The sequence below is a fragment of the Podarcis muralis genome, chromosome 2 (assembly GCF_964188315.1).
Source record: "Podarcis muralis chromosome 2, rPodMur119.hap1.1, whole genome shotgun sequence".
In the NCBI taxonomy this organism is placed as follows: domain Eukaryota; kingdom Metazoa; phylum Chordata; class Lepidosauria; order Squamata; family Lacertidae; genus Podarcis; species Podarcis muralis.
In genome coordinates this window covers 30,896,359-30,921,689 of record NC_135656.1, presented here as the reverse complement: position 1 = coordinate 30,921,689, position 25,331 = coordinate 30,896,359, and the positions used below count along the sequence as shown (strand labels likewise).

At 43.6% G+C, this 25,331-nt stretch overlaps 3 protein-coding genes across 3 annotated transcripts; all 3 read right to left on the bottom strand.

The window, feature by feature from the left end:
- Positions 1-5,547: 5,547 nt before the first annotated feature.
- LOC144324882 (autocrine proliferation repressor protein A-like) lies at positions 5,548-13,402 on the bottom strand. The gene is made up of 7 exons (XM_077920147.1): positions 13,393-13,402; positions 12,557-12,677; positions 11,175-11,310; positions 9,348-9,436; positions 8,997-9,075; positions 7,704-7,769; positions 5,548-6,531 (listed from the first exon to the last, which is right to left on the bottom strand). Exons 1-7 carry the CDS (start codon positions 13,400-13,402, stop codon positions 6,412-6,414), a joined length of 621 nt encoding a protein of 206 aa, XP_077776273.1. The 3' UTR covers positions 5,548-6,411.
- On the bottom strand, positions 13,261-16,779 carry LOC114589191 (autocrine proliferation repressor protein A-like). The gene is made up of 4 exons (XM_077920137.1): positions 16,726-16,779; positions 15,428-15,526; positions 15,199-15,288; positions 13,261-13,802 (listed from the first exon to the last, which is right to left on the bottom strand). The coding sequence occupies exons 1-4, from the start codon at positions 16,777-16,779 to the stop codon at positions 13,605-13,607; spliced, it is 441 nt and encodes a 146-aa protein (XP_077776263.1). The 3' UTR covers positions 13,261-13,604.
- Positions 16,678-24,428, bottom strand: LOC144326921 (uncharacterized). The gene is made up of 2 exons (XM_077924112.1): positions 24,118-24,428; positions 16,678-19,576 (listed from the first exon to the last, which is right to left on the bottom strand). Exons 1-2 carry the CDS (start codon positions 24,296-24,298, stop codon positions 19,398-19,400), a joined length of 360 nt encoding a protein of 119 aa, XP_077780238.1. The 5' UTR covers positions 24,299-24,428; the 3' UTR covers positions 16,678-19,397.
- Between the last annotated feature and the right edge of the window lie 903 nt (positions 24,429-25,331).

The window sequence follows — 25,331 nt, the reverse complement described above, 5'->3', positions numbered from 1 at the left end:
TTATTCCGCTTCACTCTGATTGCTTGTGTATAATCTTCTTAATGGTATTATGAAATGATGTGATGCTTTCCCCCCCTTTTTTTCCCTTTTGCTGTTTATGTTTGTTACAGAAATTCTGAAAAACGACAACAATGAATTGTGCATAGAAAAAAGCCTTGGCAGTGCAGGCATAACTTTGCTTTAGTATAGTTCCCTCCATGAATGTCACATTAAGCTTTCCCAGAATTTTGAAAGGATCATTTGACAAACAGGGCTCTGAATCATGTAGTCAAACTCAGCATGACTCTGCACAGGAATATTTAGGGCAGATATTCTTCCCTGTCTTGCAGCCAAAAAGTTTCCTTTCAGGAGTAGGTTCCTCTTGCATAACAGAGTTGGGAAGTATGCCAAGGTTCGGATTAGTATAGAAGTTTCTGTGTTGCATGACATTCCTCAGATTATAATGTAACAGTGGGAGAGGAGGAAACTGCAGTGAAATACCCCTGAGGTTGTTTTTGCTTCACATATCCATATATTAGATGAGGCAAAACATCCCCACATTCCTCAATATTGCACAGTCAGCAACTTTGGCTGTTGTTGAACTGCAGGATTCATCCTGTCCAATCAGTTCTATTTTTATTAGGGATGGGAGAAATTTGGTTCAGTTCACATTTATGGGCAAATCTACCTAATCTGCACTTTCTAAAACAATATGCAAACCAAAACATCATTTTTCTGTTATTAATATTTTATTAATAAAATTTCAGTTATAGAAAATAAAGAGGAAAGAGGAAAGAAGTACAACTAAAAATATAAAATATAAAAATATTATAAGAAAAAAGATATAATATCAGTATCAAACATTATTTCAGTCACAGACCAGCATAAGATAAAACATATGCATAAACTGAACACATAGGACTTAAAACAGGTAAGGGATAAAAACTAGTAGTTAAAAGGTGATTATATCACACATAAAAGATAAAAACAAGGCCAACAATTAAAAGCAACTATAAGGGAGGAAGAGTGAAAGAACACAGGTCTTGCATTTTGGACCTAGTTTGAGGAGCAAACCATCCTTCGATGAATATCCATCAGGCAGCACAAAATCTAGCAACTGAGTATGTCACATCTGGGTTTTCATCTTGAAGTAGCAGGGAGGTATAAAGTTGTTCTGTACGACCTGGAAATTTATGTAGTATAGGCAAGATGAACCTAGCTCGTTTATCTATATAGTATTGGCAGTGAAAAAAAGGCAAAATGTATAATATAATACACTAAATATAAGCAGTTACAGTACCATACATTATCATACAGCTATATGAGTATTATTATTGTCCTAATAGATATATTAATAACCTACTTTATTCTATATACTCATTCCAAAAGTCAATATATTTATGCAAACGAAGTCTGCATCTATAAGCCATCGCAAGTGTTGTCATGTCATCAATCCATTGATTAAGGGGACCATAGCTTTCTTCTTTTCATTCATTAGTACCAGTCTCTTGGCCACAGTTAAGGCACATAGAATCCATCTTTGTTGTCCAGCTGTCAGCTTGCATACAATAGATATAATTCAAAAGAAAATTTTCCATTGAGAATATTAACTTTTTCTGCACACTCATATTATGCAGTCCAGCACTTTCTCCCCAAACCTAGTGAGTATAGGCCACTGCAATAACATACATTTCAACGAGGCATTATCCTTATTACATCTCAAACATAGAGCTACATTAGACAGTCCTTTTTTATATACAAGTCTAATGGAGTCCAATAAATTCTAAATAATATTTTTCTGTTGTATAATTCTGTTGCATAAGTTGTAATTTAAAATCTATGGACACTATTATTACAGAAGTTAAAGCGGTTTCCCACTGTCTAGGTAATACTGGAAGAGCAGGTAGCCTCACTCTGGGAGGCTTTGGGAGGGAAAAAGAAAAGCAGTCGAAGAATTGGAGTGTTCTGAGAGCTGAGGAGAAAGTTGGTTCTGACATTAAGTAGGAGAGGAGTATAGCTCCTGACCTGTGTGTGTAACATCCACTCTGAGGAAAATATCTACAGCTAGAGAAAGGAGTCTCTGAGCTTAGACTGAAAAAACAGTGTTTGGTGTCTTGTGAGAGTATTCAGACAAGAGAAAACTGGGAGGCTGAGTTTGAGCAAGAAGAAGAGCTGTGAAGAAACACTCTACTTGGGTGGCACTTCAGTCAGGAGGGGAGTGATCATCCTGAAAAAGAAGAATCCAAAACCAGTTAGGAAGGGTGTGGTGATCCCCTGGATCTGTTGCACTTCTAGAAGTACCTCAGGAGAGTGATTTATAGAAGACTGGGAAACTGACAGAAAGTAACACCTTGTTTAAGAACCAATGTACTGTAACACCATGATAAAAAGTTGAGGGATTGAAGTGAAATAACTCACAATAAGCAGAGCATTTACCATGTTGTCGAGAAACCTATAACATCTAATTGAAGAGTAATAACTGAAAATAAGCAACTGAAGTGAAAATAAGCTGTGCATTTACTACCTTGTTTAGAAACCTGTAACATCCACTATGTAACCATGGCCTTAGCTCCTGAAGAAATGTCAAATCCACCAGAATGAGGGACAGGAGCAGGTAGGGTTGCCACCTGTCCCTTAAATGGGATTGTCCCATTTCTCTTTTTTCACATATATTTTCTTGAGTGTTTTCAACATAAAATACAAGAAGAGCCAAGCTAATTTAATAAAGTAAGAATAGGCGAGAGAGAGAGAAAGAGAGAGAGAGAGAGAGAGAGAGAGAGAGAGAGAGAGAGAAAGAAAGAAAGAAAGAAAGAAAGAAAGAAAGAAAGAAAGAAAGAAAGAAAGAAAAGGAAGAAGAAAGAAAAAGAAAAAGAAACACAATGTCCTCTATTATAATTATATCTTAACCTTTTCCCCACACACAGAAGAGTGAACTCTTCCCTTTCTTCCCCCAGCCTCCCACACTGGGAGATCCTCTCTACCCTGCCTCTCACACAGGGCCCTACATCTTCCATCCATCACCTTCCTGTGTGTATCTTCATTAGTGAATCTGTTGTACTACTTCTATTTTGGCCTGTTCTGCTTGACATTTAGCTTCCCTGTCTGACATTTCTTTTTCCACTTGTATTTTGGCCAACTGAATCTGTTGTGCTACTTGAAGCCTGGCTTGTTCTGCTTGAAGCCTGCCTTTTTCTTTCTCTGCTTCTATTTTTGCCATTTCAAGTTTTATTTTCATCCATTTCACCTCCTGACTAGAACTGCCCTCAAAAGTTGCCCCCTCAGTCTGAGCTTCTCCCTGGCTGTCTCCTCTCACTTGAGGAGTTCTAGATGGGAGTGCCATTTCCTGACAGGAATCTTTCCCTCAGAAAATATAAAACTTTATGGTAGTGCTTTATTTTACTTGTGGGTTTTATTTCATATCACTATGCTACCTCCAATTGCAGCAAACCCCTCTCTTTTAACCACCAAGAGTTTATCTTATTGTTTTTGTGTGAGGAAAATCTTTGACACCTGGAGTCTCAGGGAAGTTGAACAGATAAGGATTTATTTTGCAGAACAAAGTTGGTCAAACCAAAGATGTGTCAGGAGATGAAATTCTTTAAGGAAACAGTTAACTTATTTATAATTATATTAAATCTAGTGGATGTTCCATATGACAACCATAACACAAACAGTGTCAGCCTTAGTGGGAACCAACATGCCCATGCTGGCCTAGGTTTTTTTGCTGGACCTTATTTCCTGCTGCCTCCATCATCTGCTACTCTCTGGGTGCTCATTAGAAGGGAGGCCGGGCTGTGGTGGGATCCTGGACTTGAACCCTGAGGTCCAGTCCCAGCTGCACCACTTCCCTCACATGAGGATAGCAGAGGCAGCGAAGAGTTTCAGGGATCTACTTCCATAGCAATTCTACTTCCAGCAAATGTATAAAACATAAGTTCTATCAGACTACAGCCAACACAACATCAACAAGGCTGCTTTGAAGAATATGAAAGGACACTTAATCTAGTATTTGTGGGCCAATCTGGCAGGGCTGGGTCATCAATTCAAAGTAAAGTCAGCTTTTTATTCAATAAAATAGCATACAAGCAGAGAGCATGCAAGCTTGGTTGCCAAGATTGGCTCTTGGCCCCTCCTGCTTTTCGCTAACCCTCCCCCTCCCCCTCCGGATGTCTTCCAAGCAGGCGTAAACTCCAGCAGGAAGGAGCCCCCCCCATTGTGCTTTCTGAGCTTTTCGTTCAGCTACATGCAAAGTCCTTCATGACCTTGGAGTCAAAGTGGCAGGGGAGCTTAATATAGCGGGACTGAGCAGCTCCTGCGAAGCTGTTTCAGCTTCTGTTCCCTCCTCCTCCTCTCTTTCAGATCTGGGGCCTAAAGTGTTTCCCTCTGCCCCCTGTCCTGCCCTTTAAGAGCTTGCTGACTCTGGCTCTTCTCTTGCACTCAAGCCTGTTGCTCTCTCCCCCCCCCCCCCATTCTCCCCCCTCCTCTGACCAGTTTTCCAAGTCTCACCACTCTTATCCTGGCTCTGAGCCTTCCTCCTCCGCTGCCTCCCCAGGGGGTTCCTTGGATGGAGTCTCCCAGCACTCCTCTTCAGCCAGCCTGTTCCTGACACAATTCAACTCTTTTACAGATTTATTGTATATTATATTATTGCAATATATTGCATATATTGGGGGGTGTAAGATGAGCATCTAATGTGTTTAATAACTAATCATTGTGTACATTCACTAGGCATCATGGAGAATGTGCACATAAACTGACCATGCACATTCCTGGTCAATATACGGAATCTCCAACAGGCCTTTGGGCATGTACATCTCAACTGACATTTCCAGTCAGTATGCCTAGCCTCCAAAAACATAACCTTGTTTCCTAAGTCTAGTGCAATTTGCACCCCTGGTCTGCTTGTTTAATATCACCTGGGCCACAACCTGATGTGGAAAGAAGGGATGTGGTTCCAGATCAAGATTAACTTGTTTTCTGTAGTCCGTCTTCCTATCCCCAACTCTCAGCCAGTCAGCCGAGCAACACAGAGGTGACTGTAGGGAGAGGAGACCTAAACATTTCCTTCCCAAATCCTGATGAAAATCCCCACCCCCTCAGCAATTAACCTTAGGAAAAAGCTAGATGTTAGTCAACACTGGGATTGGAGGGGAAGGAAGAGTTAACCAGCTGAGGAAGGGGAAAGAGGTCTTGGACAGAAAGGGTGTTAATTCTGGTCCAACCCATTGCTTGGGCAATCAGTGGGAGAGTGCATGTTGTGGGATGGTGACCTGGATGGCAAATGTTAATCCTGATTGTTTGGGCTAGCAATTACCGGTACTTATGCACAAGAAAAGCAAAGTGTTTGCTTTTGCCAATGTTCTCCTGGGTTCCTGGAACACAAAGTAACTTTCACCCATTTGGGAATCTCATATTGAAGCAGGGCAATTACATGAATTTCTCCCTTGTAATAGACATATACCTTCAAAACACAAGGACATGTCACCCAATGCATGAATGCTGGAAACAAGGTATATTTGGTAATAGAGAAAAATATCAAGACAGGGTTAGGCAATGAAAACCTCTGCAGATGGTACAATGGCATATTCATTTTATTATTACACCCCATTTTGGAGAGAGGAACCTAAAGGTAACAGATAGCCAAGAAAGCAACTAAGTTGGCCTGTGCCTTGTGCAGAATTTGAACTTAATCACTTTACATGACAGTTGTAATTAATTACTTATATTAGAGAATGTTAATCCCATTATGAGGTTAAACTGTCTTGAAAGTAAGATAAGAAATTGTACAGTGGTACCTCGGGTTTAGTCCTTAATTCGTTCTGGAGGTCTGTTCTTAACCTGAAACTGTTCTTAACCTGAAGCACCACTTTAGCTAATGGGGCCTCCTGCTGCCGCCGTGCCGCCGGAGCACGATTTCTGTTCTCATCCTGAAGCAAAGTTCTTAACCTGAAGCACTATTTTTGGGTTAGCGGTGTCTGTAACCTGAAGTGTATGTAACCCGAGGTACCACTGTACTGTCTGCATAAAACGATCAAAAACTAGTAAAGTGTTTCATTGAAGACTTATAAAACATAGCTATATTCTTTATTATGATCCAGGGCACTGGGAATAAAAAAGGCACACTTTCCTGTGTCATATTTACTTGTTCTATATAACCAGACCCTTCCTCTCATGTCTGATATTCTTCATACATCCACCCTACACATTCCCCATTGCCACAGCATCTGCTCCTTGGTTAGGTCTCCTGATCCTGAGTGACACCCCTGCACCTATTTCATTTTAGTTTAAGTGGGACCTGTCTGCTTTCTTTGCATGAGGTTTCTTCTCTGTCCACCCGCTTCTCCGCATGGTTTTCCAAATGCCTCTCATGTCTTCCCTCATCCCTCTTATGTCTTCCCTCAGCAACAGGAGCCACATTTTCTCTGCAGGGTTTCACACCAGCTTCCCATAGCATCCTTCTCCCTTGCAGTCTGCACATGGAAAAGTGTCTGGGATGATTTGAACCTCTGAGGTGAAAACATGCTTATCGTTCTCAGGTCCTTTGAAAGTTACCTGGAAAAGAAATTGGAGTTCTACTCAATATGTTCCTTTGAAGAGAGCTGAATGGAGCAGGATTAGGAGTTTATAGCACAGAGATGTCAAAGAAATAATGGATGCATCTTACTGCACATTTTAGAAGCAGTGTCGAATCGCAGAATACTTCATGCCTATTTATACAGTTGCACAACAGTCTTGGAGAACTTAGTTTCAATTAATATATGTATATTAAAGGGAATGTACATAAAACAGTTAATGTAAGTAAAACCCAACATTGTGCACAATCAGCAGCCTTCATGGAAAATGTGCAGCCCATGTTTCTATGAAGAAGAAATTGTGCACATTTCTCAGTCAAGATGCATATTCTCTAATAAAGCTTGGGAAACCTGCCTATAGCGTCTGAATTCTGTGCAGTGTTAGCCATTATGCTTCTCAACAGGCTTTGGAGAATTTGCATGTCATACTTGAATGTTGTACATTCTCTGGCCAATATGCATATTCTCCCATCTGTATGTCTACTCTCCAAAAACATGCATCTCTTGTTCAGTGTGTAATCTGTGTGTAATTTCCAACTGTTCTATCGGCTGTCTAATCTTATATGGCGCACAAAAAACCCTCCCACTGATCAGCAGAGCAGCAGGAAGAGAGCAAGGGAGTCCAGATAAAGATTATTTGTTTCTGCTTGCCATTTCACTTTTCACCATTCTCACTTGTTTCCCAGTCAGCTGAGCAGTCCCCTCCCGCTTCCACTATTCCAATGGAAATTGCCTCCCCCTACACTGCTATTGGGACGCGGGTGGCACTGTGCCGATCAGAAGGTCGGTGGTTTGAATCCCCGCAATGGGGTGAGCTCCCGTTGCTCGGTGCCTGCTCCTGCCAACCTAGCAGTTCGAAAGTACGTCAAAGTGCAAGTAGATAAATAGGTACCGCTCCAGCAGGAAGGTAAATGGCGTTTCCGTGTGCTGCTCTGGTTCGCCAGAAGCGGCTTAGTCATGCTGGCCACATGACCCGGAAGCTGTACGCCGGCTCCCTCGGCCAGTAAAGCGAGATGAGCACCGCAACCCCAGAGTCGGCCACGACTGGACCTAATGGTCAGGGGTCCCTTTACCTTTACCTTTACACTGCTTTAAGCTAAGGAAAAAGCTCTGCAAGAATGAGTCAAATACTCGACTAGAGATTATATTTACCTCAATAAAGAAACCCTTCCATCCCAATAATGGCTTTGACAACTCTGCTTTATAAACACCTGTTCCCTGCAAAGAGATAAGACAGAAGAAGGTGCTGAGAAGCGAACATGTAATATTAAGAAATTATAGAGTCTTCATTAGTGTGAATTTGAAGAAGAGTGAGCTGAGGTTCCTGGTTTGTGTCTTCCAAGGATAGGGAAGAGGGAACAGTGGTGGAGGATGGCCACAGATAACATAGCCCTTCCTTATTTCCAGGTGACCTTAAACCACCCTGTGTGTTATGTATTGAAGTTCTCACCCTGGCCACCAGGTGTATTGTGTATATAGTTTTTACTCAGGTCCACGTCAGTTAATTTAGGTGGGAAACCCTGGGCTGTTGTTGTTACAATGTTGACAGCCGGTTGCTAATTAAAGCAGGCCAGCTGAGCTGTTCGGTTCCGTTCCAGCTTACTATAAAGAACCACCTGGAGAACTCTCTGTGTCAATTGCTATGTCCACCCACAACTTAATACTATGTATGTCCAATGGATGTGACCCCAGCCTGCTTTGTTACATAGAGCAGGTTCTCACTCCTGCATTAGATAAATCAGCTCTTTCTAGCTAGCCCTTGGGATTATCTTCAGGACACCCCCCCAAAAAACCACACCGCTCACCAGCTGTGCTTTCCTCCCCACTTGGAATGTTTTCACCTGACTGGAATGTGTCCTTGAATTCTGATAATGCTTCTTGCTTGCTTGGATGGAGGATAGAGAAAGATGTGAGATTGTGAAGAAACTAGGCTACTGCACAATGGTAGAATTCACATTGATTGCTCTGTTGACTTTTGCCTCTGACCCTGGCCTCCACAAAGCTGTGCAGAAGAGAATGTGGCTTTCTGTCAGAAAGAGGTTCCTCACCCCTACCAAGCGTGTAGAGACATACTCCCCACCACATTAGGGAGCCCTACTCCCTAGCATGGGTGATTTTACAACTGCAACATAAAGACAATGTTCTTCTGCTAGGTGCAGGGGAATGTTTTGGGTAACTCAGACAGTGAAGGAATCCCATTATATTTATTGGTTTGATTGATTTCTTACAGATTCATTCAATTAATGTTCTACCCTTCCTCCTAAAGGAGCTCAGAGACATTAACTGAATGAATCTGCAAATACTGAACAAATTCAATATCCGCAACAGAAGTCCAGCTTTAAAGGAAGACATTTCTTTCCCAAGAACGGCTTTTGTGTTTGTGTCTTTAGGACGCTTGACATCCTCAGCTTTGTGAAGAAACTAAGGAAATTCTAATCTTCTTACCACTTTATCAACCTTGCAAGGTTTCCAAAACATAAGACTCAAAAAAGGGAAGGAACACCTTAATACTCTGAAGTCACGCCTGAGAATGAGAAGGGAAAGAAGAGATTTAGCATGAGCACAGAATAAATTGATTTGTGGAGAAAACTACCACCAATATATTATTTCTAAATTCACTGATACTGTTTTAAATGTACAGCACATTTGGGACCTAGTAGTTTGCTGAGATGCTCACTGATAGAAAATTGGTAAGCTTTAAGAAAGAAAAAACTTCAGGGTTTTTTGTGTATATTGACTTTGAATATTGTTCTATGTATTAATGAATTATATAAAATATTTTGGAAAGAATGTTACCATTTGGTGAGCCATGTGCAAGCATAAAAACATTTAGTTTCTGAAGGCTCCCGATCGGTGTAGAGATAGATAATACCTGTGGCATTTGTCTAGAGAGAGAGAGAATAGGACAGAAAAATCAAATCTCCCTCCAGCTATGAGCCATTCCCATTACCCTCTCCAGCAGCCACTGCTTTGACTGGCTGTGTCATGCAACACCCTATGTAAGGTCAACCCATTGTTGCCAAATGAATAAAGGAAACTGTGAACCTTGAATTTTTGCTTATGTTTTCATGCTAATGGCATATTCACATGACATTTTTAGGTATACGGTGAATTTTTCTTTTTAGCATACAACTAAAAATGTAATGTCAGAATGAGACACGTGTGTATATGCAGGTATACTCATCAGGGTCAGGAATAGCTGCAGCTACATGCGAAGTGTTTACTCCTTGCAAACTAAGAAAAAACATAATTGGACACATCACACAAAAGCACCAATGCTTATCTGTACTATTCTCACCTGGCCTTTAAAAAAAAATTACTATATTTTAAAAAGAAATATAATATGGTGGGGGAGGCAGTGGAAGACAGGAGTGCCTGGCGTGCTCTGGTCCATGGGGTCACGAAGAGTCGGACACAACTAAACGACTAAACAACAACAACATAATATGGTGGTGGGTAAGATTGTAATTAAGTGACCTGCTCAGCCTGCTGTCCAGGTGTTAAGTGTCAGCTGGTGATTCAAGGCCCCCGACTCTCTTTTCTTGGGGTTCTTCTTTATCTTTAAATTGCACTTGAACCAGGCAGATCTTCAAATAGAGAACTCCAGCAAACAGCATTTTCTAGTCATGCAGATGTAGGACTGCCGTCTCTAAAGTAGGGCACAGGGACCCCCTAGTAATCGTGAGCCATTCTCTCTGTCTCCCCTTTCTCCCCATCTTTCTTGTGGAGAGATCTGTGATCAGATTTCTCATATTATTTTTTGAAGATAGATGTAGCCTGGAAGGGGGCAATTTATAAAAATTCATTGGTGCTAGTGGATGTCAGACCAACATTTTCCCTTCACACCATTTCCAATATTAAAAAACAAAGAGAGATCCCTTCACAGTTCTCTCTTTGGCCATCATCCAGGCTGTGTTGTAAGGATAAATATTGAAAGATCTACACACACACCCCTCAGCCTTCCCGAAGGAAGATGAAAACCACAATAAATAATATATTGATACTACTGAAGCAAACTGGTCTAGCAGTCATTTGCTCTGGGAATCTGAGTACACAACCAACTTTCTGAGCCTGTTCTGGATCACTTCAGGACACTTTCTCTGTGACTGAAAGAGGAACTGACACATATATTCTGTAAATAAAAGAACACCCTAGATCTTAGGAGGCCAAGAAGAAATGCGGCAATATTCTGATGTTTATCAGTACACTCAAGGCTAGCCAAGCGTGCCCTCAGAAAATTCTGTAATCATAGAATTGTAGATTTTGAAGGGACCATGAGGGTCATCCAGTCCAACCCACTGCAATGCAGATAACCTTTGCCCACTGCAGGGATTGAATCCAAAACCCTGAGATTAAGAGTCTCATGCTCTACCAACTGAGCTATCCCAGCTATTGTTTCCATCATTTACTGGTAAACGATAACATTAACCAAGGCCGGTTTGTATATCATCATAACAACTTTCCTGCCTTCAACATTTCTGATAATTTCTTAGGAATCTTGAATTCGACCCACATCCATTAGGGACAACATACAACCATGGCTTGGGGTAAATTAGAAAACAAGCTTCATTGACTGAATTATTTCTGTCATTCAGCATGCAAAGCAAAATCAGTTTTCCTCACCTCCACCCTTTTCCAAGAAATTTGAGGCATGCTCAAATTCTGCATGGTGCTGAGATAAAAGGCTCTGCAGGTCTCTAGGACAGATGGTCTACTCCATGGGAGTAATGTCGCAGCGTGATTAGTGTTCGGGAGGAATCTGCAGTGCAACAGAGAGGTTTTTGCAAAAAAATTAGCTTCCTTGCAATAGACTAAGATAAAGGAATGACATGTTTCTTCGAATCACAGAAATTTGACTTTCTAGAGTTTTTGCTCCTCCGAAAGAATGCACACATATAGAGAAATATACAAGGAAAAAACACTGCATCATCGTGCAAAGCCTATGTGAATTGTACAGCAAAAATCAGCAGCTTTGTTCACTGGTATTATTGTTCAGATTACACAGGTGGGCTCACGCAACAGCTGAAGGATCTGCTGTGAGTTCTCAGCTCATATTACAGTATTGTCTCTCATCTGAGGCTCAAGTCATCTGGTTGCTTCCTTTAACCAGAGGGATGATTGTGTGTCCAGCTCAGAGTCCCCCACTAGACACACCTGACTGCAAAATGGGGGTAAATGAATGGGCAAGAAAATCGTCTGGGATGAAAATGGCCACAACTTTATTGATTTCAGATATAGGAAGCCTTGCCATAGGCACTGGACATGTATCCCTCTCAGCGCCGTGCCCCCCCGGGGGGGGGGGGGCTGAGGCATGACAGGGTCAATTCAGGGGTGGGTCCATCACAAAACACAGGTTTACACAGATGGCGCCAAATGCTGAGGGAAGCCACTAGTCCTATGCAACTGGCACTTTGGACAGAGACTTCCCTCCAGATCCCTCTAACAGGGTACTCTGTTATCGCTGCTGCAGGGAGCAGGGGGTGGTTGAGTCACCGCTTCACCACACCCCAATTGGATGAAAGACTATAGGATTCCACCCAAGGCCTAAACCGGCAAAGTTATGACCAGTGCTATGGGGAAGGTGAAACCTGCAGTGCAGGGAAAATTCCTTCCAGGCCCGAAAATGGTGACCATCCACAGACCACAGCAAAGCCCTCCTAGCTGGAAAAGAAATGGTTAATGCAGCAAGCAACTATAAAGGGAGGGAATGGGTAGGTGTGAAAGGAGCGCAGGTTCAGCCAGGCTATCTTTTTGGCGGGCGCACCTGAGTGAAGCCTGCCTCATCCAGGTGCGCCTGCCTAGGCCATGCCTCCCAGGCCGCCACTGATTGGCTCAAATTGAATCAGGGTTTGGCAGGAACACCATGAGTCTGTGCGATGGCCAAGGGGGACAAGATGGTGCATTGTGTCCGGTCATCGAAGGAGGCACCGCATTGGGCCGCAACCACCACTCACCGAGGAGAGACGGTAAGCAGCCGTTCTTGTCTCATAAATAAGGAAACTCACCGGAGGTATTTATTGCCGGCTAGCTGATCAAAGAAATAGTAAGTGTCATCAGGTAGGTTGACTTCATCTCCTGTTGCACCAATTGAGCACCAGGTCTTATTTTGGTATCGCTCATTATATGCTGAGGATGGAAAAATTAAATGATATTGTAATGGGAAACACATGCAGTTCTCAAGTTGCTACCACTTAATTTCATCATCAAAGGATGGTAAGATTGGATAAGAGCAATGGAAAACAAGAGACATTCATTGAGCAGGTTGGAAACAAAAATATAATTGAAAAATATGTAAAATAACCTTATTGTGGCAAACTAAGACCAAAAAACAAAGCCTAGGTAGCAAATGATGGTGATGCAATGTTGAAAAGGGAGCATTCCTTTGCATTAAAAAAAGTTTGGTAGTAGGTTCTCCAGGTCATCAAGAAAGTGATATGAGGTGCCTCTGGATGCTTGAGGAATTCAGTCTATGCAAATCCAGATTTGTACCTCTCGCACTGGAACCTTTAAATATATTTATTAGGATAATTTATCATCCCCGCTTCTGCTGCAATAACTAGGGCTGGGAACATTTTTCTGCACAAGACAGAGGACAGGTACTCTCATTTTCCTACTCACATTGAAATACTGTCCCTCAAAGAGGCCAAACTTAGATTCACAAAATGTTTAGGGGTATGCATACCCCTGCGTCCGTCCCCCCAAAGCACTGGTCTTAAGCCAGGATTCCACAGCTTGCTGCCATGGCCTCAGATGCGGAAGGGCCTAGTTTCAGAGTTTTCAAAAAGGGAAGTAGAAAAGGGGAGAGGACTTGGTTTAATTGATTCATTCCTCATCCCTCTACATGACAACATACTTTTCAGTGTTCTTCCTCCCCAAGTATTTCATTGCTTTCTCTTATTTGTACAAGAAACAGCAATCACAATTCAACAACCCCCTAATCCTCACTCCACAGAAGCACCAAGTGGCCCTTTAATTAAATGGACGTCATGTTCTTCAATGTTTCTTACATGCATTATAGTGCCACCAAAATTCCCCAGGGCTGCCCTTTCCCACTTATTCAACCCTTTCTTCTGTTACCATCTCATTCACCAGAGAAATATGAGATGGTAAGAACTGCTCACCAAATGGATCAATGTGTGAATTTAATTTCTGGAACCGTGTAGTGTCCAACTGCCGAGTTATATTCAGGTGATAGTAATCATTCCGTGTACATGACCAGCCACAGTATGCTCGGTATTGATGATGCCAGTTCTGTACCAAAGTAGACAGAAGTGAATTCTATGTGCACATCAAATAAGAATATTCTATTCTACATCAGTAGACTGTCCCTATTTTCTGAGGAATGTTAGAGGGGAATATATGGCACTGTCATATATTAAGATCCCGAAGTTCTGCAGGATGGAGGACCATCAAATGCTACAACTGTAAGATTTATTCAAATCTTTAGCAGGGCTAAGCTCAGAGGCGTATATAGGGTCATTTGCACCCTTGGTTAGGAGCTGTATTGGTGCCCCCACCCCCAAAAATATGAGAAGCAGGTGATGTTGCCTGCTTCCTGGCAGGGGTCAGTTTCGCTGACCCCTATGTACACCTTTGGCTAAGCTGATAAACGCAAAACAAGACATGGCAATAAGTTGTCCCCTTCATACTGTTGGTGCCCTTGTATAATGGCTTTTTTGGTTATTTACTTGTGTTGTGTTGACAAATACTTCCTGCCATTCCCTTGGTGGGCCAAAATATATGTCTTATTCAGAAGCTTTACTGTACGTATGTTATTTTAAAGTTCAAATTTGTACCTCATTGCCTATTGTTCATCCTGCTCACATATGTCTACACTGTGTGTCTGCCATATTTTTTGCTTAACCTTAATATTTTTGGGTTACATACGTACATACAGCATGAAAAAAATGCATAGCATAACTACAGTACAAAAAAGTAGTTCTAAACAATAAGTGAAACATTAAAAATACAATTTCTGTTACTCCGTGAAATCATCCAGTTCACCTTGCATAATTGCCAGGATTTGGGGAAGAGATATATGCTTGCAAAGCTTTGTCCCTACCCAACCCCATAACCCAACAGATGAGTTAATGAACCAACATTTGGGGCCAGGATATTTGAAAGACTCTGTTCCCCCATGAGTCTGCCCCCTTTACAATCATTGGAGGGATTCCTCACTGTCCCTTGCCTTCAAAAGCGTGGCTGATTAGGACACAGGACAAGGTCTTTGCAGCAGTGGTGCTGAGGCTGTGGAGTGCCCTTCCTCAGAAGTTTCACTGGCTCTCACACTTGTAGCCTTCCTGCAAATGGTCAATGTATTCTTATTTATCCTGAGTACTGTACTATGAATGAACTGTGACGACGACCAGGAGTGCCAGCTCAGGGGGCAGAGCTGTTTTGGGCCTCCTCAATGTTAAGAGGATCCATCAGCCACTGAAAGCCAAGCCATTGCATTACATTGTGCACATGACATCACAAGTGTGTGTTGCATGTGCAACATCACACACACGCACAATATTGGGGCCCCTCAACCTTTGGTGCAAGCTGGCACCTCTGAAACAGACTCATACACAGCCATATACACAGCTAGTGCACCATCCTATGAACAGCCTTCTCTTTGATTGCTGTAAAGAAAGTGGATACTCACCTGAATGAAATTCAACTGATCATAGACAATTGGAAGAAATGACACAACTCTCTTCTTCAAAGCTGCTGTGACCCAGGTGGTCCAGCCGCGCTGCAATAAAGTGACAAAACATAAAGGTGGAGAGGTATGCAGTTCCTACTTGAGAGACTGAACATGGCATATACAGTACAGTTGAAATGGGGATGAGCATGCATAGGGTTAATATTGGGGTACAGGAAAGCCAACCTACCTTGGAAACACCAGTCAATGTGAACTTTTTGATTTTCACCTTTCCACCGGATTCTTTCAGCATTAAATCTGTTACAGTGTCCATGCCACGCACAGCTGCCTGCACACAAGAGAAGAGGATTATAGTCTCTGGAGTTCAAAGAAGATGCTTGGATTGGGTTCAATTATATCCCTCTAATAAAGGTAAAGGGACCCCTGACCGTTAGGTCCAGTCGTGACCGACTCTGGGGTTGCGGCGCTCATCTCGCTTTATTGGCCGAGGGAGCCGGCGGACAGCTTCCAGGTCATGTGGCCAGCATGACTAAGCCGCTTTTTGTGAACCAGAGCAGCACACGGAAATGCTGTTTACCTTCCCGCTGGAGCGGTACCTATTTATCTACTTGCACTTCATGCTTTCGAACTGCTAGGTTGGCAGGAGCAGGGACCAAGCAACGGGAGCTCACCCTGTCGCGGGGATTTGAACTGCCAACCTTCTGATCGGCAAGCCCTAGGCTCTGTGGTTTAACCCACAGCGCCACCAATGTCCCTATCCCTCTATTAGTATGACAGAGTTAAAGTGCCCTCAAAAGGTGTCGGGTCTTCATGCCTTTAATGTTTATTATTATTATGTACTAAATTGGTTAGTTGCTTTATCTTGCCCAGGACAACCCTGATCAACTTACAAACCAACCAACAGACAATAAACCCCACATAGTTACCTTAAAGGCAAGAGGAAAGAGAAATAAATTAAGAACATCCCACCGACTTCTAAAAAGTCCCAAATAGTTAAAGGTCAAAGGCCTGGTTATAGAGGAAAGCTTTTGCCTGGCACCTAAATATATGTAGTGAAAGCCTCAGGGTAGTCTAACTGAGGAGCGAATTCCACAAACAGGGAGCCACTACACTAAAGACCCGTTCTCGTTCACATGGAGGGGACACATAAAGAATGGCCTCAGATGATGAACGCAGAGTCTGGGGCGGTTTATATAGGGCATGAATGTGGTGGCAGCAGTGCATCTGTAGCAGAGGAGGCAGGGTGCACCTGTAGAGGAGAAGGTGCAGCCACATAGGAGGAGGCAACAAGTCATGTACTCTTTGAATCCAGATCTGTCGCCTGAGGCCGCCACCTCACCTTGCCTCCTTCTAGGTTCTGTGATTTGCAAGCAGATTAAAAAAAAAAATTAAAAATGAGGCATATGTGCTTTGCAAATGTTACAGCAGCTCTGCCAGCATTCAGGGGATTCTGGAAACAATAAAAAAAGCATTTCCCAGAATGATGGCAGCATGTGCCTGCCAGCCAATACAGAAAGCCAGAGTTACCTTGACCATTGGAAACTGAATCAGCACGTGTGGAGGCTCACTCTCGTCGTTCATGAACTTCCACCACGAACAAGCAACTGCAGCATTTTCAGAGCTCCTCTTACATCTTTTCATAGGGATTTTCTAGAAGAAAAATAGATGGATGAGGTTTGTTTTGTCTGTTTTTTAATTTTTATTTATGAATTTATAAAGCTACAAAATACAGAACTGAAGGATAAGAAAAGAGAAAGGGGAAAATAGATCCATTACATCAATGAATAATTCTATTCCATTGACTTCCGGTCCATCTGCGGAGTCCTCCCTGGGAGGCTCTTGGGAGGCAGGTTCCCACCACTCTTCTTCATCCAGCCAGTCCAAGCCCTTCCTGGGAGGCTCTTGAGGAGGTGGCTCCCAGCTCACTATCTCATCCAATCAGGCTCTGACATCCACGGGCCAGGATTCTTCAGCTCCGAGTGATAAGGAGTGATAAGGACAGTTGCCCCATGTATAACCCACTGGGAATGCAGTAGGAATCCATGGCTCCAGTAAGTATCTGGAGAGCAGGGTCCTGCTGCTCTCACCTTCACCTTCTCTAAGGAGGTGAACACCACATGACCTGGCTCCCATATTTTAATTCTAGTATTTTGAACCACTCCTATGAAAGAGATGGTTAATTCTTCACAGATTATGTAATGTGATTTGCTTATGAAGAAAGGTTATTGGACACACTGCAGATTTCTGCTGGATTTTGCTCTGAGAAAGTAAACACTTCCCTCATTAGAGTGAAATTGGGAGAAGAACATCTGTAGTGGAGGTTTCCAGTGGGAAAATATGACAGCCAAGAACTCCGCCCCCCCCCCCCATTTCCCCAGTTCCACTCACCCAACTGACTCCTAACTCCTACATGAGTGTGAAAATGAGTGTGGAAAGTTCCCAGCATGACAAAGATCCTAGAACACTTACCTTGTAGGTGATTGGGTAGTTGGGAATCTGCCCCAAAAGCGCTGCACAGCTTCAGAGACAAAACAAATATTAGCCATCAGCAGTAAATGTCCTCTGCGATCTACAGGCAATGATGCCAAAGAGACCAGAGTCAACAGCTCTGGGCAGCTTTGGAGCAATAATAAGATCAATCATAAAATCAAGACAAAGAGAGAATTCAAGCAATATAACCTTTTATATATGTTTATTGGGAGGCTGGAAGGAAAATGAACTAAGATGTGACTCTGGAGCATAGAGAAACTGTCTTGAATACAGTGAGTTGCATTAGATTGCCTTCAGGCCATTTTTGTTTCTGGCTGCTTTATTAGTTAGAACTCAGGATTTTCTCCTCCAATAACCCTCACAGATTGCAAACATACACCACCTCTGGTATATGTGAGATAAGCAGTCTCATATAACCAACATGCTCAAGTCTAATTAATGCATGAAGGGGTTAAAACCATAGAGCAAGCTGTCCTTCCAGGCTTAGCTATGCCAACTTCCCCTCACCTTGGAAGGAACTCAGAAATCAAGCTTTGTTCTCCTGCAGTCTTCCTGAGCTCAGTGTGTGAAGAGGTTTGTGCTGGTTGCCCCAGCTAAGAATACATGGTTCTCAGCAGCCACTCTTGGGTTCCTATACCAATAATTTAGGAGCTTTCACCACTATATAAGTAAGCAAAGTTTCACTGCCTGTGCAAATTTTCTGAAGCACATGAACTCCCCCTCCAGCCATTCCCCATGCTGATGTTATTCCTTATATGGTAAGCTTAGACAAAGGCTTGGGGAGAATATTTTGGAACAAGTCTTGGCCTGCCAGGGGGTCCAAGTTGGCTTGTGAGGCCATTTCCCCTATGGGGAATGCACTGCTGAAGCAGACCCTTGCAGTCAGCAGGATTGGACACTCTTCATCCAATGGTCTGGATAAGGTTCAATACTGCTGGGTGCTATACCACAGGGAACACTCTGGCAAAACAGGTCTTCCTACCCCTACCCCCACTCTTGGATGGGACCACACAGCTAGACATTTAATTTACCTTTCACTACCTTTCACTATATGCTTGTTGTTTTATGTCTGGATTGCCAGAGCAATGGTTTAGAATGAAATTGTTTAGGTGTGACTTCCTGGCTGTGTGTCTCTTTTGATACCCAGCCAGTGATAAATCTTTCATAAAAAAACTTAGCAGCCTGTAATCATTTGAGCAGCCTCATACAAATCTTGCCTTGCTTCAGACAAGCCCCAAATCCAGCCAGGTACAGTGGTACCTCGGGTTACATACGCTTCAGGTTACATATGCTTCAGGTTACAGACTCCGCTAACCCAGAAACAGTACCTCGGGTTAAGAACTTCACTTCAGGATGAGAACAGAAATCATGCTCAAGCGGCGTGGCAGCAACAGGAGGCCCCATTAGCTAAAGTGGTGCTTCGGGTTAAGAACAGTTTCATGTTAAGAACGGACCTCCAGAACGAATTAAGTACTTAACCCGAGGTACCACTGTATTCCACTTCAGCTCGAGGATTATCCAAATATGATGTGCAACTCTAATTCCAGCCCTTTTTCCCCAACAGGAAAAGTATTTTCTCAAGGGCCTCCCTCCATCAAGTATATGTCTACCTCACAGTTCTCTATCTTTGCAGGGCTGCTAATCCCCTTAGCAGTTTTAACAGAGCAGAGCTGGTGCCATATTCATTGCTCAGAGATCCCACCAGTTACTTACGACCCAGTGGATTTTGCTAGATTGATGATATCACCAACCCTAAAATCTATGATAGTATTAGATGCATCATTTCTTCCATTCCCAATGATCAGCAAACATGAGTCCTTCAGTTTTTGTTCCTTTGACACAGCAATGAACAGCTCATGCCACCAAATTGGCCTATCCACTTCAGACTCTGAAAAGAGATACACAGAATTTATTCATCAGGGCATTTGTCTTCCATTCTCCCTTCAAAATACATCCCCCCCCCCAGGAGTCGTAATGAATATTTATCTAGTAGTAGAAAAGTAACAAAGTAGAAAGACACGAAAGCTTATACCAAGAACAAACTTAGTTGGTCTCTAAGGTGCTGCTGGGCATATATATATATATATATATATATATATATATATATTTGCTTTCGTAGATTTTCACGGGTACAGGAATGCAGGTTTTGGTGTCCTCGGGTGTCTTCCCGTGTAAAAGTTGGGGTGTCTAGGCGACGTTTCGACGAGGTCTCACTCGTCATCTTCAGGCTGGTGCTTTCGGCTTCTTGTTACTGGAACAGAGCAGGATCTCAGTGTTTGAGTTCCTATAAATACTGTTGAGGAGGTGTGGTGTATAGCCTCCAATGTTCTGGGCCGAGAGGAAGTTCCCAGGCTAGTGTGCCTTTTCTTCTTTTGTTCCTTAATTGCTTGAGGGATATCTTGAGTGATTTCTTGAGTGATATCCTGAGTACCACTTAGGTGGGTCATTAGGTGTGGATTAGTTGCTAAAGCCTTTGTGTCTTGACCTCTTGAACTTTGTGAAGAGTTTTTCTGAGAAGATGGCTGTACTGCATTTAGTTGTGCTCTGGCTTGGCTTCGGGTATAGGGGCGAGCTGTGGTTTTGTGGCCTGTGCCAGCCAGATCTGTGTAGGGATTGCAGGGGGGTGCAGCATCCGGAGGTGCCACCATGGTTTGGCTACTGGATGGTGTCTGTAATTTATCTGTGGAGAGGGTCTGGGTTTGGGTCTGGTGTGGTTGATTGGTGATGGCGTTCTGTGTGCCTCTGGATCTGGTGTCAGACCCTCTCCACAGATAAATTACAGACACCATCCAGTAGCCAAACCATGGTGGCACCTCCGGATGCTGCACCCCCCTGCAATCCCTACACAGATCTGGCTGGCACAGGCCACAAAACCACAGCTCGCCCCTATACCCGAAGCCAAGCCAGAGCACAACTAAATGCAGTACAGCCATCTTCTCAGAAAAACTCTTCACAAAGTTCAAGAGGTCAAGACACAAAGGCTTTAGCAACTAATCCACACCTAATGACCCACCTAAGTGGTACTCAGGATATCACTCAAGAAATCACTCAAGATATCCCTCAAGCAATTAAGGAACAAAAGAAGAAAAGGCACACTAGCCTGGGAACTTCCTCTCGGCCCAGAACATTGGAGGCTATACACCACACCTCCTCAACAGTATTTATAGGAACTCAAACACTGAGATCCTGCTCTGTTCCAGTAACAAGAAGCCGAAAGCACCAGCCTGAAGATGACGAGTGAGACCTCGTCGAAACGTCGCCTAGACACCCCAACTTTTACACGGGAAGACACCCGAGGACACCAAAACCTATATGCAGGTTTTGGTGTCCTCGGGTATCTTCCCGTGTAAAAGTTGGGGTGTCTAGGCGACGTTTCGACGAGGTCTCACTCGTCATCTTCAGGCTGGTGCTTTCGGCTTCTTGTTACTGGAACAGAGCAGGATCTCAGTGTTTGAGTTCCTATAAATACTGTTGAGGAGGTGTGGCCTCCAATGTTCTGGGCAGAGAGGAGGTTCCCAGGCTAGTGTGCCTTTTCTTCTTTTGTTCCTTAATTGCTTGAGGGATATCTTGAGTGATTTCTTGAGTGATATCCTGAGTACCACTTAGGTGGGTCATTAGGTGTGGATTAGTTGCTGAAGCCTTTGTGTCTTGACCTCTTGAACTTTGTGAAGAGTTTTTCTGAGAAGATGGGTGTACTACATTTAGTTGTGCTCTGGCTTGGCTTCGTGTATAGGGGCGAGCTGTGGTTTTGTGGCCTGTGCCAGCCAGATCTGTGTAGGGATTGCAGGGGGGTGCAGCATCCGGAGGTGCCACCATGGTTTGGCTACTGGATGGTGTCTGTAATTTATCTGTGGAGAGGGTCTGGGTTTGGGTCTGGTGTGGTTGATTGGTGATGGCGTTCTGTGTGCCTCTGGATCTGGTGTCAGTTTTTGTGGGGAGGGCTAATTTCCAGATGTCTGGCAAGCGGGATGTGTCGTCACGCTTGTTCATGTTGTGAGGGTGTTTCTCTATCTCGATGGCTTCCATGATTATTCTCTTGTGGTGATGTTCCATGTTAGAGAGCAATTTGGAATCTGCAAAATTAATTTCGTGTCCTGTTTCTTTCATGTGTTGGAAGAGAGAGCCTTTTGCGCCAACCAAAAAATAGCCAATATCCTCAGAAACCCCAAGGATAAAATCCAGTTGGAAAACCAAGGGGTCTATGAAATACCCTGCAAAGTCTGCCCAGCCACGTACATTGGACAAACAAACAGACGAATAAATGCACGTATCGCAGAACACAAGAATGCCGTCAAAAAAGAAGAAAAAACTTCCTCTCTCTTCCAACACATGAAAGAAACAGGACACGAAATTAATTTTGCAGATTCCAAATTGCTCTCTAACATGGAACATCACCACAAGAGAATAATCATGGAAGCCATCGAGATAGAGAAACACCCTCACAACATGAACAAGCGTGACGACACATCCCGCTTGCCAGACATCTGGAAATTAGCCCTCCCCACAAAAACTGACACCAGATCCAGAGGCACACAGAACGCCATCACCAATCAACCACACCAGACCCAAACCCAGACCCTCTCCACAGATAAATTACAGACACCATCCAGTAGCCAAACCATGGTGGCACCTCCGGATGCTGCACCCCCCTGCAATCCCTACACAGATCTGGCTGGCACAGGCCACAAAACCACAGCTCGCCCCTATACACGAAGCCAAGCCAGAGCACAACTAAATGTAGTACACCCATCTTCTCAGAAAAACTCTTCACAAAGTTCAAGAGGTCAAGACACAAAGGCTTCAGCAACTAATCCACACCTAATGACCCACCTAAGTGGTACTCAGGATATCACTCAAGAAATCACTCAAGATATCCCTCAAGCAATTAAGGAACAAAAGAAGAAAAGGCACACTAGCCTGGGAACCTCCTCTCTGCCCAGAACATTGGAGGCCACACCTCCTCAACAGTATTTATAGGAACTCAAACACTGAGATCCTGCTCTGTTCCAGTAACAAGAAGCCGAAAGCACCAGCCTGAAGATGACGAGTGAGACCTCGTCGAAACGTCGCCTAGACACCCCAACTTTTACACGGGAAGATACCCGAGGACACCAAAACCTGCATTCCTGTACCCGTGAAAATCTACGAAAGCAAATATATATATATATATATATATATATATATATTCTGCGTCAGACCAGCACCTACCTGAGGGTAAGAAGGTAAAGGTAAAGGGACCCCTGACCATTAGGTCCAGTCGCGGACGACTCTGGGGTTGCAGCACTCATCTCGCTTTATTGGCCAAGGGAACCAGCATACAGCTTCCAGGTCATGTGGCCAGCATGACTAAGCGCTTCTGGTGAACCAGAGCAGCACACGGAAACGCCATTTACCTTCCCGCCGGAGTGGTACCTATTTATCTACTTGCACTTTGACGTGCTTTTGAACTGCTAGGTTGGCAGGAGCTGGGACCCAGCAACAGGAACCCATCCCGTTGCGGGGATTCGAACCACCAACCTTCTGATTGGCAAGTCCTAGGCTCTGTGGTTTAACCCACAGCACCACCCGCGTCCCTTAAGGGTAAGAAAGATTTGGCATTTAGGAAGTGAAAGGAAGGGCACTGCACTCTCCTTGACACAGATCAAATCACTTAGGGCAGTGATGGAGAACTTGTAGCTCTCCAGATGCTGTTGAACTCCAGCTCCCACAAGCCCAAACCAGCCACCGGTCAGGGTTGAGGAGAATTCAGCAACATCTGCTGGGCCACAGGTTCCCCAACCCTGAATTAAGCCAACATCTTCCCATTCCAGGTGCTGTTAACTTCTGTCAGCACCAGGGGTTGGGGGAGAATTTTAATTCTGGTGCCATTTAAAGGCAAATCTTTCAAATTCTTTTCCTCTGAAATATTAAGAGAACCAAAACACAGGCATCCTTTGAAATTTGCTCACATCCAAATGTTACAGTGCAATTATCCAATCAACCATAGTTTACAAAAAAATGTATTTATTGGGGTAGGGCTGCCATACGTCCGGATTTTCCTAGACATTACTGGAATTTCAAAGGCGGAATTGATATCTGGGGACCTACCATATAAATCCATGTACTGTATAAAACAACCCCCAATTTTTTCACCACTATATAACCCCCAATTTTAGGAGGACATCATCTTGTACACGGAAAAAAACGGTACTTTGCATTTCTTGCTTTCGACTTTGGGATTGATTCAGGTTGGGAAGTGGCAGTGGCCTTTCTCCCTTTCATAGTCAGCCACAGGAGACCTGACTAGTACCTACTGCTCTTCATGTTTCCTTACACCCACCCAGCAGCCACTTCTCCAGTTTAGGCTCCCTGCTCTCTCACTCTCTTCCTCCTCAAAGGAAAAGGGCACTGAGGAAATGCCTTCCTCTATATTTCAAAGATGTCGCTCACCATTCAGCCACTTCAGGGACGTCATGTTGAGGGTGTAGAGGGTGACACCAGGCCTGTCTTCCTTCTTCATGACAGTGTAGTTGTAGTGAGGGTCATCCTGCTTTATGTAGTCATCCAGGGCCGTCTGCGCCCATCCAGAGGGCAGGCAGGCTGCCAGGAGAAGAGAGAGCGCAGCATACATGGTCACACAGGTATAGTTGCCTTGAAAGAGGTACCTGCCTTTTGTCCAGCTGGCAGCCTTCAGATCACAGCTGCTCCCAGCAGAAAAGCTCCACAAGGTTTGGTGGTCTCTACCAAAGCTTTTATCTAGAGCTGTTCTCTCTATGAATGTCTCAACGAGTTTTTCCAGTACTTATACAAGTTGCATAGCAGGGAGAGGCCAGGATGGCATTTATGCAGATTGATTCCAGTTTTGCAGAGGAGGAAATGTGCAAGTTATTCTACATTGGTTTCCAGTCACAACGCACCTTCCCACTCATCATTTCAAGGGTAAAGCCAAGCTGGAGCCAGTGTGTGTTCTGTCCCACTTGCACCATGGGGAAAGTGGGTTGCAAAATTGTAGCACGCTATCTCCAGATTACACGATTCAAACCTGGCTTTTAAGACGGAGAGGGAAATGTTTTGCAATGATACTTGGCAACAAGTACTTCCCACCCCCTGAAGTTGTGGTACTCCAGTCTCCTTTTACTTTGCCTGTTCAGCATTCTTCAAGACCCATATCATATGGGGGGAAGGGAATCCCCATTAACTACTATGGCCGTGAAAACATAAGGAGAGTCCTGCTGAATGAGACCAAAGATCTATCAAGTCCAGCATCCTGCCCTATCACTAGAAGCCATTGACATCCTTATCCTCCATGACTTGACAAATTCCCTTTGAAATATATAAATTATAAATTAAAAATATATTAAAAGTATATAAATTAAGGGTTGCTCCACACCACCCATAATTTATATACATCTCTCATGTCTCCTAGCTTTTTTGTACCTTTTCCAGCTCTGTAATATCGTGTTTGAAGTGTGGTCAGTGATCAACAGGTACAGTATCCTTCTAGATTTGTACAGAATTACAAACATGAGCCTGACCAAACTGCGGGAGGCGGTGGAAGACAGGAGTGCCTGGCGTGCTCTGGTCCATGGGGTCACGAAGAGTCGGACACGACTAAACGACTAAACAACAACATGATCAATTTCAGGTTTGATCCCTTCCCTAAC

Bases quoted from the DNA above. Each gene is read 5' to 3' on its own strand.
- LOC144324882 (XM_077920147.1), bottom strand. The intron at 9,437-11,174 runs GTGAGGAAAACT...CTCTCTCTCTAG, and splicing joins TTTCTTGGAAAAGGGTGGAG to ACAAATGCCACAGGTATTAT. The intron at 6,532-7,703 runs GTAAATATAATC...TTTCTTTTCCAG, and splicing joins GGAAGGGTTTCTTTATTGAG to GTAACTTTCAAAGGACCTGA.
- LOC114589191 (XM_077920137.1), bottom strand. From the start codon at position 16,779: ATGAACGACGAGAGTGAGCCTCCACACGTGCTGATTCAGTTTCCAATG. The intron at 15,527-16,725 runs GTAACTCTGGCT...TCTTGTGTGCAG, and splicing joins TTCAGTTTCCAATGGTCAAG to GCAGCTGTGCGTGGCATGGA. The intron at 13,803-15,198 runs GTGAGTATCCAC...ACTTTGGTACAG, and splicing joins ATCAGTTGAATTTCATTCAG to AACTGGCATCATCAATACCG.
- LOC144326921 (XM_077924112.1), bottom strand. From the start codon at position 24,298: ATGTATGCTGCGCTCTCTCTTCTCCTGGCAGCCTGCCTGCCCTCTGGA. The intron at 19,577-24,117 runs GTGAGCGACATC...ATCTCTTTTCAG, and splicing joins GTCCCTGAAGTGGCTGAATG to AGTCTGAAGTGGATAGGCCA.